The 13,147-nt window shown below is 47.7% G+C and overlaps 1 protein-coding gene across 1 annotated transcript in view; it reads left to right on the top strand.

The window, feature by feature from the left end:
- Positions 1-13,147, top strand: part of LOC138246270 (pleckstrin homology domain-containing family A member 7-like) — a 236,784-nt gene that overhangs the window by 115,359 nt on the left and 108,278 nt on the right. The window contains exons 6-10 of the mRNA XM_069200700.1: positions 2,399-2,514; positions 3,820-4,287; positions 5,697-6,693; positions 9,882-9,962; positions 10,765-10,881. Of these exons, the coding sequence (XP_069056801.1) occupies positions 2,399-2,514; positions 3,820-4,287; positions 5,697-6,693; positions 9,882-9,962; positions 10,765-10,881 (1,779 nt within the window). The remainder of the gene's footprint in view (positions 1-2,398; positions 2,515-3,819; positions 4,288-5,696; positions 6,694-9,881; positions 9,963-10,764; positions 10,882-13,147) is intronic.

The following is a 13,147-nucleotide window of genomic DNA, read 5'->3' on the forward strand; positions in this document are numbered from 1 at the left end:
GACCTCTTTGGTCCCTCCCCCGTACGCTGGTTGGAGAGCCTGTTCTCTTTGGTCCCTCCCCTGTACGCTGGTTGCAGAGCCTGTTCTCCTTGGTCCCTTCCCTGTACGCTGGTTGCAGAGCCTGTTCTCCTTGGTCCCTCCCCTGCACACTGGCTGCAGAGCCTGTCCTCTTTGGTCCCTCCCCTGTATGCTGGCTGCAGAGCCTGTCCTCTTTGGTCCCTCCCCTGTACGCTGGCTGCAGAGCATGTCCTCTTTGGTCCCTCCTCTGTACGCTGGTTGCAGAGCCTGTTCTCCTTGGTCCCTCCCCTGTACGCTGGCTGCAGAGCCTGTCCTCTTTGGTCCCTCCCCTGTACACTGGCTGCAGAGCATGTCCTCTTTGGTCCCTCCCCTGTACGCTGGTTGCAGAGCCTGTTCTCCTTGGTCCCTCCCCTGTACACTGGTGCAGAGCCTGTCCTGTTTGGTCCCTCCCCTGTACACTGGCTGCAGAGCATGTCCTTTTTGGTCCCTCCCCTGTACGCTGGCTGCAGAGCATGTCCTTTTTGGCCCCTCCCCTGTACGCTGGTTGCAGAGCCTGTTCTCTTTGGTCCCTCCTCTGTACACTGGTGCAGAGCCTGTCCTCTTTGGTCCCTCCTCTGTACACTGTTGCAGAGCCTGTCCTCTTTGGTCCCTCCTCTGTACACTGGTGAAGAGCCTGCCCTCTTTGGCCCCTCCTCTGTACACTGGCTGCAGAGCCTGTTCTCCTTGGTCCCTCCCCTGTACACTGGGTGCAGAGCTTGTTCTCCTTGGTCCCTCCCCTGTACACTGGCTGCAGAGCCTGTCCTCTTTGGTCCCTCCCCTGTACACTGGCTGCAGAGCCTGTTCTCCTTGGTCCCTCCCCTGTACACTGGCTGCAGAGCCTGTCCTCTTTGGTCCCTCCTCTGTATACTGGTGCAGAGCCTGTTCTCCTTGGTCCCTCGCCTGTACACTGGCTGTAGAGACTGTCCTCTTTGGTCCCTCCTCTGTACACTGGCTGCAGAGCCTGTTCTCCTTGGTCCCTCCCCTGTACACTGGCTGCAGAGCCTGTCCTCTTTTGTCCCTCCTCTGTACACTGGTGCAGAGCCTGTCCTCTTTGGTCCCTCCCCTGTACACTGGCTGCAGAGCCTGTCCTCTTTGGTCCCTCCCCTGTACACTGGCTGCAGAGCCTGTCCTCTTTGGCCCCTCCTCTGTACACTGGCTGCAGAGCCTGTCCTCTTCGGCCCCTCCTCTGTACGCTGGTAGCAGAGCCTGTTCTCCTTGGTCCCTCGCCTGTACACTGGCTGCAGAGCCTGTCCTCTTTGGTCCCTCCCCTGTACGCTGTCACTTTTGCCTCCCTGCTGCACCATAAATCCAGAACCTGACCGTTTTATTCTGCTCCCTGTACATTGGCTGCAGAGGGCTTGGCCGCCCCTGTACTTTCTCTTGAAAGCATGGCTCCTGTGCATTGGTTCAGTGCCTGGCCTCTTCGGCCTGTCGTCTGTATGCTAGTCTGTACACGGCCTCTGTAGTCTTCCCCACACGCTGGTTGAAGAGTCTGATCTTGTTGGTATCATGCATGAACACTGGCTGCAGAGCACAGCCTCCGTAGTCTCTCCCCTGTACCGTGGCGGCAGAAGACCGGGCCTCCCTAGTCGTCCCCCTTTCACGAGCCCCCACAGCTCACTAAGCGCAGTATGATTTGGAGGGAACGGGGTGACGTGAGAAGAATGCGTATTTCCAAGTAGTGCAATTATGTTTTTCTGTCACCTGTCTGGGTTCCTCTGCGGAAGTAGCGGGTCTCTGGCCACCTTAGGCCCTCTGTGGTCAGCACGTGTGAATCTCATTATGTGGGGAGGGAAGGGCTTGTAGTAGAATGAGGGCCTGGGGCCCCCAACACTACAGGGCTCTGCCCGGGCAGCACGATGGGCCACGTTTTGTAGAGGAATGGTACCAGGTCTCCCCTTTCCTGCCTCCCTGTGTATGGTAACACACACACGCTTTCCCCTAACTGCCCTTATTCATAGTTTCCGTTTTTAAACCAAATGTATCTACGCCCAGACAAAAAATGTCACTAGTCACAGTCTCTCATCCAGTGCATCTTCTGTCTTTCACCTCGGCCCTCTCTGCCCCCCAATCCCCCCCCCCCCCCCCCTACCCCACCTTCAAAGCCCTCTCTCGGTCCATCTTCTGTCTTTCACCTCGGCCCTCTCTGCCCCTCAATCCCCCCCCCCCCACCTTCAAAGCCCTCTCTCGGTCCACATTTTCCCCAGAATCCTCTTCTTGCTCCTTCCTACCTGCGTCGTTCTCTATCTATAGCGCCTAGTGACACTCCCCATCCACTGTCGCCGCGCTGTTAGCCAGGCTATGCTGCGATCTGAACATCTCTCTCCATCACTGTCTTTAGGCCGAGCACCCGGGCATGCGGACGTACTACTTTGGGGCCGACACCCAGGAGGACATGAACGGCTGGATACGCGCCATGAACCAGTCGGCACTGGTTGTGGGGGAAAATAACAACAAGTAAGATGTCTGAAATCACGTGTGCAACCGAGAGTTCCCTCTGTCTTGGGTGTGGTAGCCTCATAATGTCCTCTGGGGAATTGGTACATTCCAAGGGAAGTGTGGGTGGTTAACAAAGACAAGCTAATGCTTGCAACCGTGCAGACTAGTTGCTGCGCAGACATCTTTGTGAAAAATGTGTGAGCACACACGTGTATATTTGCTGATGTGCAGCGTGTAATATGCTATTCGCTACCATTGCCGAGTGTGAGGAGAGGCCATAACTCACGAGAGGTGGAGCCTCGAGTGAGCTCGGATGCTCCTCCCCTTCTTGATAAAAATAGCACATTATACTTTTCACATCTGCATATATATCTATATATCTACTTAATGACGTGGCATTTTATTTTTGTATTTTTTTTTAAATATATAACTAACATCTCGATGCAAAGGGGTTAAATTTGTGCAGTAAAGTAAAATCACATTGAAGAGCCTTCTTGACTATTGGAAGAGCTGTTTCTGTGAGCAATCATTGTTGAATGCAGTCTGTAAGAGAGTAAACAACGTGGTTTCATGTTGATTTTGCTGTACTGTACACATTTGACCTTTGCACTGTAGTAATGAATGCGTGTTTATTAGTACAGTTTGCTCTACACGAAGTGTTATTGGGCCATCTTTATTTTGTACTGCCATGCTGCAAGTGTGAATATATATATATAGAACGTGTGTGTGTGTGTGTGTTTTGTGTGTATATCTCACTGTATGTCTGACTCTGGTACTGTGTATATCCTTTTTCTGTCCTCACTGGCTGGGAAAGTGCCTACGTGGAATTGTGTAGATGAATTGGTAGTGTCAAAGGAATCTGAAGTATGGCTTTGCACCGGGACACTCCTTGGAGTAGCCATGCGCATTACAAGTATGCTGTAACATAACGTAACATAACAATTGGCAGAGGCATTAGTTGGTGTGGAACAATTATACTACTAGTTCACGCTCCCTTATTCTGCAAACAAAGTATTTTATTTAGTTTTTTTTTTTAATTTATGTAGTTTTTATTAGCACTCTAGATTTAATTGCACAGTTTGCAAACTGAAGGCAACAACACATTTCTTAGCTTGTTCATTGAATTACCTGTGAGTTGCAGGGATCTGTGTGTTAGGCAATAAAGCACATCTCATTTAATTGCCAGGAGACCATCATATTAGGGATGCTGCTCTATAAATGATAAAAAATCATATTAGATTATTCACCATCCTTCAACCACACCAAACTGGTTCTGCCACTGGTAACACTGCGATGGAATGTGTTCTCTTTTGTCTTTCCCAGGATGGGACACCTCAATAACCACTCAAGCTCTGCTCCGGAAGGGTTCTATGCCAGCTATGAAGATTTCACACGCTCCACATTAGTCCAAAATGGGGAACACACCAAAAGTGCAGAGTCCCTGGAAATCGCCCACCTGTCTGACACACGGTCTCAGCAGAACAGCTCCAGTGACAGTCTCCTGGGGCCAGACAGAGGAGGGGACATTGAGGGCAAAGGTGGTCCCTTCACTGGCCCAAGAGACCCTGCCACCTCGTCCTCCAGTGAAGATGTAGACCAGTTCACGCCTTTATCCCAGCATGGCGCTGCACCCCCATCGACCCCAGTCTGCGGGGTCAAGAAAGTCGACTTCACCTACGACCTCCTCTCAGGAGGAAGTGACAGACTGATCCAAAGGAAAGAGTCGATTTCACAGGTGGAGGAGTGGGTGTCCCAGCAGAAGGAAAAACTCATGGTCAAAGAGCTCCAAGAGTAAGTGTTTAAGGATATTTTTGTTTTTGTCTGGTGGGTAATTAGCAAAAGCATTTTAGGAACTAAACTGAGAGGAAACTAAAACTCTTTACAGTTGCTAAATGGCCTGTGCCAGTGCTTTCCACATAACTTTGGCTGAGCGGACGATATATCGAATCCAGTACCATCTTGCCCAGTCGATGCCACCTTCATCATAAGAGTAAGCAAGGAGGGGCCCAATTATGAAATTTGCAATACAACCCCCCCATTAATATAATAGCAGTCAAGTGCTGGGCTTTTCTCCTTTTCAGCAGGTATAGCTGCCAGGCTGCCCTCGTGCTTAACCCAGGTTTTGAAGGCCCTCGTGGAAGCTGCTGACTCATCCAAGTTACATCTGAACATCCCTGTGTGAGTGCTGCTGGAAGTGGAAAGAGCACTAGTTTAGCGCCCACACAAGCCTGGGTTGCTCTTTACGTGTCCCTCTAAGCCGATTCCGATTAGACAGAGGAGCGGGTTATGTGAAATGTTGATATATAATACACATTTTGCAAGTAAGGTTTGGGATCATTTCCCACCAGTTAGGTGACAGAGAACATCATAGCATTAGAGTAAATTGTGTGACTAAAAGCACATCATGTCACTCCCGAAGACTCGTTCAAAACACACTTAGGCCTTAGGGTGACTCAAGTGCATAAGTTGTTTGAAACACACTTAGGCCTTAGAGTGAGTCAAGTGCATACGTTCCCCACCACACCAGTGCAGTGGAACCTTACACTGAAATGAGCTTTTTCATAGGGAATGTTCTTGTCAACTATGCCACTGCATGGGCCTTTTTTTAGGATACTCTGCTGTAAAATTGCAGTAATCCCTTTCAACCTGTTGCTGAGATCCGGGAGTTGAAGGTCCTATAAAGTATTCTTAAAGTTGTTTTTAATAAAGTCGTTTATTTGAGCTGAAAAACTGTAATTCAGGGATGCAAGGCTTTATGGGAGTTTGTGCTGCATCTCTCTTGGAGTGCGTGAGTCACCCAGTGCAAAGCTGCTACTGTCTGCTTTTTTATAGCACATATCAAGGACTTATCAAAATAACTCTTCCTCGCTAGCAAGTAACAACTTCAAGGTCACGTTGTATAACCGACAGTGACCACCAGCAAAGATTCCAAAATCATGACTGTTTGTTCATTTGATGATGCTATGATTATGCTCTATAAGAAGGCCTAGAAGCCTTTCAGGAGGAAGGCTACCATTGGTTAACCCTTTTTCAGGCCATAGGTTTTCTAATGTGGGTTCATTTGCTTTCAACATCCTTCTGGATTTAAAGCATTTAAGCCTGGAGAAGTGGCGCACCTGCCAACGTCTAGTTCTTCCATGAAGTAACTTCCTCATTTGTTGTACTTGTCTTTCCTGACACTGTGCTTTTTATACTTTCAGGTCCAGGACACCATCAGGACAAGTACCAAAGGCTTTTGAGAATCAACACGAATCATACCCTACTTCTCCTGTTGTATCTTATGCTCAGACTTCATTACCATCATCACCGTTGATCAGCAGACCGGGAGCTACCCTACATGAACAGGAAAGATACGAGCTGGAAGGAGGCTGGGAAAGGAAAGACGATGGACCAGGACCAGGTCCAGCCTGGCCAGAATCTCCCCATTCTTCACACAGATGGTTGCAATCATCAGAGCCATCGGGCTTCACCTACTCCAACAGAGCTGCGGCATCTCCTCCAATGGAGAGATCAGGTCCAGCTGGCAAAACCTCCACCCGGGCCTCCAGGTCATACTCTCTCCCTCCAACTCCTTCAGATCTTTCCCGGGCACCACAAGGGAGCAGTACTCCTGATGACAGTGCAGGTGGTGGCAGAGCTGGAGGCAGACCAGCTTACTATGCAGTTTCTCCTCAACTGCAGAAATCACAGTCATCCAGCGCTCACCAACAAAGAGATTTCCCAGACATTCCAAGGTCTTATCACCAAGACCAGGGGGTACCTGTGAAACCCCACACTTCCTCCTGTGAGGAGCTTAACCTAATAGGGTCTGCTTCTCCAAGTAACAAGACACTGACGAGGCCTCACACACCCATGGGTAGAGTGGACATGCATCCTTTGGAAGACATGGCTGGAAGCCATGCACCTGTTTCGAGGCACACAAACGAGAAAGTGCAAGAAGCCTATGTGACCAGCTCCAGGAATCGAGGGCAGCTGATGAGGTCCTCCTCCCGACCCCAGACTCCTGCTGATCGCTATGATGTCCTGCCATCTGATGAGAACTACTGTACAGGTTCTATGGCACGGCCTGGACCAGGGCAGGCCGGCCGGTATCCCCGGAGGTCTCAGCACCCAGGACACGAGGATGAGCGGCTGGGTGATGGATACAGTGTAATTATGGCCCCCCGGGGGCATGCACCTGGTGGCAGCAGGCTGCAGGTGAGAGCAAACACCCCAGTGGACAGAGTGCCCTCCATTCTTGTTGAAGAACATTCAGTAGGCTTGTCACTAACCCCATTTCTTGCCAGACACTAGTCAAAGTCTGCAAGGGTAACCAGAGATGTGACCCCCAGCCAGCTCTAAGACAGTGCGACGTCCGTTTGCAAAACTGCATTATTTTAATAAGCAAATCAATGCTAGGGAACTTTAAATAACATTGTAGGGTGAGATGAAGCTGTCCCCTTCCTTATCTTAAATTGAATACTTATTAACAAGAAGAATATATTTATATATTAGAACAAAAATGTGCTAATGTATAAATATAGTGCTATTTGCCCTTTTGGTCCTGAAGGCGGGACTTCCTGCATGCGAATCATAAGGCAGATGCCTCAAGTGGGGTCTTGCCAGGATGGTGCGTACTCTTGATAATCTGGGTTTCTTTGAGGCTGCATTGTGCTCTGGACAATTTACCAGTGGTTTCTTTGACAGAAAGGTGGAATCCTCTCAGTATGGATAGTGGTCTTGGAAGGCTCATGAGTGGTTCTGTAGACTACGATAATCCTTCCGCTGGGCTTTAATGGAACGTGTGAAAGCTGGGACAAGCTCATGGTTTGTTATGTTGGGCTGCTATTGGAATGGGACCTTGTAGGCAGGGGAGGACGTCTTGAGGGAAAGTTGATTTGTTTAAGAACATCTAGGGCTGACCTGTATCCCAAGTATGGCAGCTTGTAAAAACATTTCATAAACAAGCAAAATGCTGGAGCAGTAATCTTGTGGGTCCTCGAGGGCTGCTTTCAATGCTAATATGGTGCTCACCATTCTGCCTGTGGTAGACAAATTGCAGGCAGGAGCACGTTCCTAATGTAATGCCTTGAGTCCATGGGATGGGCTTCTGGTCCTCTCTAGATGGGCTTCATGTGAACAGAGGTGGGCCCTTGGCAGGGTGGGGCAGGTTTCTGGGGTGGACCCTGGATGAGATGGGAAGACGTCCGATCAGTGGAGTGATGGACGCGTGCTGGACTTGTACTGCTGATTTCCCAAATTTCCTGTTCAGGATGAAATCTGGAAAAGTCTACTCTTTGGGAATATCTCTAGACATAAAGCTTTTTTAACTAGAAGTATGTTATTCCTTCATAAAAACAACTAGGGCGTTGTGTTTTCCCTTCTCCACTCACCATTCGCTTCTCCACTCAAGATGACTGCCGATAGTGACAGCAACAGTTTAAAAACGGGAGTGCCATTTATTGAAAATTAGGCATTAAGAATAAAATAATATATTCATAATGACACAATTGCAAGTTCTGCCACTGTTACCTTTAACCAAAAAAGCATTACTTTTATTTATTGTCCACAATTCTGGCACGGTGTTATTATTTGTGCCACAACCGGTATTCACAGTAAGTGGCCCCATATACATCGCGATTGTGCCATGTGGATTCTTGTGCATTGACTTTCCTGAGACATGATGTTATCTTGATCTTCTAACTCATTATTGAGAGTGCTTCATGGTCAAAGGGTTGAAATTTGCACATTGTAGCCAGGGTTTCTGTGAACCCTTTGAAAATTGCACGTCTCTTTTATTTCTTACATTTTCTATATTTCTTAAACTATAGTCTTTATGTTAATATCCACTACTAGGGATGTTGTACTGTGCTTCTGAGCTTTAATTTGCTATCTTATGCATTATCGGATTTGTAGTTTTTGTTTCCTTTGAATTGAACCTCTCGAACTACAGTACAAAATTACAGTCTTGTAAGACGAATGCCATTGGCTTGCGTTGTAGAGCCCCAGCAACATAAGAAGAGTTTTCACTGTTTGAAAAATAGGCATTGACAAAATCAATAGGTCTGGCGTTGGCTGCCAGTCATTTTGCTTTTTCAATCAATATTTTATTTTGTCACAGTTTCTGTAACACTTTATTTTTGGGGGGCTGCTAACATAAAAACTGGGCTAAAAGCACAAACATTTTTTCGTTTCAAAAAGCACACATTGCCATAGCAGTCCCTGGCACTGAAGGGAACTAGTTTGTGTGCGGATGTGCTCCTCGTGATAGAGCAATATTCTGTCACTCACAGTGAAGTTAGCCAATGGCTGAACTGGCTGACCCACTACCCCATGCTCTACGTGTGGGTAGTAGAAAAAGGTGAATGATACTGCAAGAAACCAATAAATGAAGAGGACCAGCTGAAAGCCTCCATAAATAAGTATATTATCATGTGTACAATTTTAGTAAAATTAAAAGGTTTTGACTAGGCCCAGAACGTAAGCTCTTTGAGGTGTAATACTGATGTATAAGCACGAAAGATGCAGAAACTCAGGAATACAAACAAAGAAGAGATATAAGTTGATTCATGTGTACGCGTTGATGAAAAAGAAGGGGTTCAAGAGTGAAACTTGTGGGAGAGGCCCAGGAATAACGTAACAAAATTCTCCAGAGAAAGGGAAGTCAATGTACTGGAATCGACTTCTTCTAGGAGTGGTTTAAAAACATCACCTGCCAAACGTACATAGGGCAGAGATGTACAGAGGGGAGTAATCATAGTCTTCGATCACAGACTGCACCAGGCCCTGCCCATTTACCAGATCATCCGGCTGGTAAATGGACAGCCTACATGAGCCAGGAGGTTCCTATCTGTCATCTGCCCCTCGTGTTTTTTCTCCTTATTGTGTTGGAGTTTCCATGCTGCCTCTGGTGAGAATACTGAAAAGTGTGCTGCTGTGTTTTAGTGACTGTAGTGAACTGACATACCTACCAAGTGACCCCATGTCATTTGTGACAGTCCTGGCATTTCATCCAATTTAATCTTTCATTTTGGAACTTGTAGATTCTATTTTACCATTATCTTGGCTTATAAATGCCTCCCTCCGAGGTGTTCTTGGCTGGAGAACTAGGGCTGGCTGAACGTTTCATACTTGACATGAGTCTAGTTGGTGACTTTGCAACCATTCTCTTAAGGGTGTGCAGTCTGTTCAAATATATTAATGACAAAAAAAAATAACTTACCTTTCCCTTCCATCTGTGAGGGATTCTTCAAAATTCACATCAATTTAATAACTACAAGTTCGCTACTCGTGACTTATTTTGCAAAACCTCCAGGTCCTGGAAAAAATGTTCAAAATATTTTTGGGGAGTCTTATGACCATGCATAATTTCAGTGTGCTTAATGATCTTTTTGTTTGGACTGCAGTACTCAGACCGCACTTTTGTGGCATCACCTGCCTGCGCTCCTCGAACCTTCAGTGGCACGCCGCGGCTCCACGCCAAAATGGTGAGTCCTCAGGTGGTTTGCCAAGGTAATGGGGCGGTTCAAAAATAAGCTGCACTTTTGACATTCAGTGTTATAAATGGGCACTGTTCAAGACACAGATTCCAATCCCTACAGGTAAGTTAACCAGCTCACCATTCTGATTTGGTAAAAGGAATACCCATTGAGAAAGGAAAAGGAAACACTTCTCACCAGTGTCTAGCGCTGATTAATTTGCAGGTGTTTTCCAATTACTCTTCATCTAACAGAAGTGATTGTTACAAAGTTTATCATTGGCATGTTTTTAATTTGATGGCATTTCTTGAACATCTCCTACAAGAGACTGATTCGTCTTGTTTGATGTTGTGTAGAAAAGCTGGCTGCACATCACTTCTGGAGCAGAACACTTAATTTTATAGATGCTTCCTAGATGGCACCAGTGTAACTAGGCACATTTGTGATAACGGAGGAGCATTGCACTGTGATCAGCCAGTGGCAGAGCCATGCGGGGTGGCATGTAAAAGGTCCTTCTCCTTTATATAATAAACAATAACCATTAAGGTAGCCCTCACATCCTAATTTCTTTTTTATCCTTCGAATAATGCGTGCTTTGCTAACCCACTATGGTGGCATTGAGTTATTGAATGGAGAAGGTCTGTAGGTTTAGCCAGCTCCACCAGGATTCACACCTGTGACCTGCAAGCTAGGCACAGATCTCTACAGCAGCAACCTTAAACTGCTGGACTATTTTGCTAGCTTTATGGTGTGGCATCTCCTGTGCACTTCCAACCTGACCACCTAGTTCTTTTCTTCTCCTTTGTTGCAGGTTTCCCACCCACCGCCAGCCTCTCCCGGATATTCCCAGCTCCCCCCTCTACCACCATTTTCCAGTCGCTCTGCCTCACACGTGATGCCTGGGAAGAGGATATCATTGGCTGTGCCGGTAGGTGATAAACTGATTCAGGAATAATACCAGAAAATGTTTCTGCCTGTCAATATAAACTCCATTTACCTGGTGAGATGCTTTCAGAGTGTTGGTTTACTAGATGTGGGCAAAGACAAATTCTCATCTTGAACGGTACAGAGTCAAGTTGGCCAGTACAGATGAAAGGGTGGTAGAGGGACAGGGTTAATAATTTACAGCTGATGCAATTAATTCTGCCCCGGTGGTCTTGTGAAAGTCCTTGACCTGCAGGAAATCTCACATTTCCCCTGTAAACTAGTCTGCCACAAGTAAGAGGCTTTCCTTCTTTTCAAGTCACTCTTTTCTGTGTATTAACACTACTTTCTAAGGGACCCTGATCATTTCTATGGCACCAAACACACCTCAAAAGACGTCCTTTAAATGCATAAGTAACAAGAATACACATGTATTTTTCTTGAAATATAATGGATACTGTAGGAAGTTGGCTCTGTATGTGCTATTTCAAAGTAAGGAATAGCATGCACAGAGTCCAAGGGTTCCCCTTAGAGGTAAAATAGTGGTAAAAATAGATAATACTAATGCTCTATTTTGTGGTAGTGTGGTCGAGCAGTAGGCTTATCCAAGGAGTAGTGTTAAGCATTTGTTGTACATACCCATAGACAATAAATGAGGTACACACACTCAGAGACAAATCCAGCCAATAGGTTTTTGTATAGAAAAATATATTTTCTTAGTTTATTTTAAGAACCACAGGTTCAAATTCTACATGTAATATCTCATTCGAAAGGTATTGCAGGTAAGTACTTTAGGAACTTCAAATCATAAAAATTGCATGTATACTTTTCGAGTTATTGACAAATAGCTGTTTTAAAAGTGGACACACTGCAATTTTCACAGTTCCTGGGGGAGGTAAGTTTTTGTTAGTTTTACCAGGTAAGTAAGACACTTACAGGGTTCAGTTCTTGGTCCAAGGTAGCCCACCGTTGGGGGTTCAGAGCAACCCCAAAGTCACCACACCAGCAGCTCAGGGCCGGTCAGGTGCAGAGTTCAAAGTGGTGCCCAAAACGCATAGGCTAGAATGGAGAGAAGGGGGTGCCCCGGTTCCGGTCTGCTTGCAGGTAAGTACCCGCGTCTTCGGAGGGCAGACCAGGGGGGTTTTGTAGGGCACCGGGGGGGACACAAGCCCACACAGGAATTCCACCCTCAGCAGCGCGGGGGCGGCCGGGTGCAGTGTAGAAACAAGCGTCGGGTTTGTATTGTTAGTCTATGGGAGATCTCGGGATCTCTTCAGCGCTGCAGGCAGGCAAGGGGGGGGTTCCTCGGGGAAACCTCCACTTGGGCAAGGGTGAGGGACTCCTGGGGGTCACTTCTCCAACGAAAGTCCGGTCCTTCAGGTCCTGGGGGCTGCGGGTGCAGGGTCTCTCCCAGGCGTCGGGACTTTGGATTCAAAGAGTCGCGGTCAGGGGAAGCCTCGGGGTTCCCTCTGCAGGCGGCGCTGTGGGGGCTCAGGGGGGACAGGTTTTGGTACTCACAGTATCAGAGTAGTCCTGGGGTCCCTCCTGAGGTGTTGGATCTCCACCAGCCGAGTCGGGGTCGCCGGGTGCAGTGTTGCAAGTCTCACGCTTCTTGCGGGGAGCTTGCAGGGTTCTTTCAAGGCTGCTGGAAACAAAATTGCAGCCTTTCTTGGAGCAGGTCCGCTGTCCTCGGGAGTTTCTTGTCTTTTCGAAGCAGGGGCAGTCCTCCGAGGATGTCGAGGTCGCTGGTCCCTTTGGAAGGCGTCGCTGGAGCAGGATCTTTGGAAGGCAGGAGACAGGCCGGTGAGTTTCTGGAGCCAAGGCAGTTGTCGTCTTCTGGTCTTCCGCTGCAGGGGTTTTCAGCTAGGCAGTCCTTCTTCTTGTAGTTGCAGGAATCTAATTTTCTAGGGTTCAGGGTAGCCCTTAAATACTAAATTTAAGGGCGTGTTTAGGTCTGGGGGGTTAGTAGCCAATGGCTACTATCCCTGAGGGTGGGTACACCCTCTTTGTGTCTCCTCCCAAGGGGAGGGGGTCACAAGCCTAACCCTATTGGGGGAATCCTCCATCTGCAAGATGGAGGATTTCTAAAAGTTAGAGTCACCTCAGCTCAGGACACCTTAGGGGCTGTCCTGACTGGCCAGTGACTCCTCCTTGTTATTCTCATTATTTTCTCCGGCCTTGCCGCCAAAAGTGGGGGCCGGGCCGGAGGGGGCGGGCAACTCCACTAGCTGGAGTGTCCTGCGGTGCTGTGACAAAGGGGTGAGCCTTTG

This window comes from Pleurodeles waltl, chromosome 7 (assembly GCF_031143425.1).
Source record: "Pleurodeles waltl isolate 20211129_DDA chromosome 7, aPleWal1.hap1.20221129, whole genome shotgun sequence".
NCBI lineage: Eukaryota > Metazoa > Chordata > Amphibia > Caudata > Salamandridae > Pleurodeles > Pleurodeles waltl.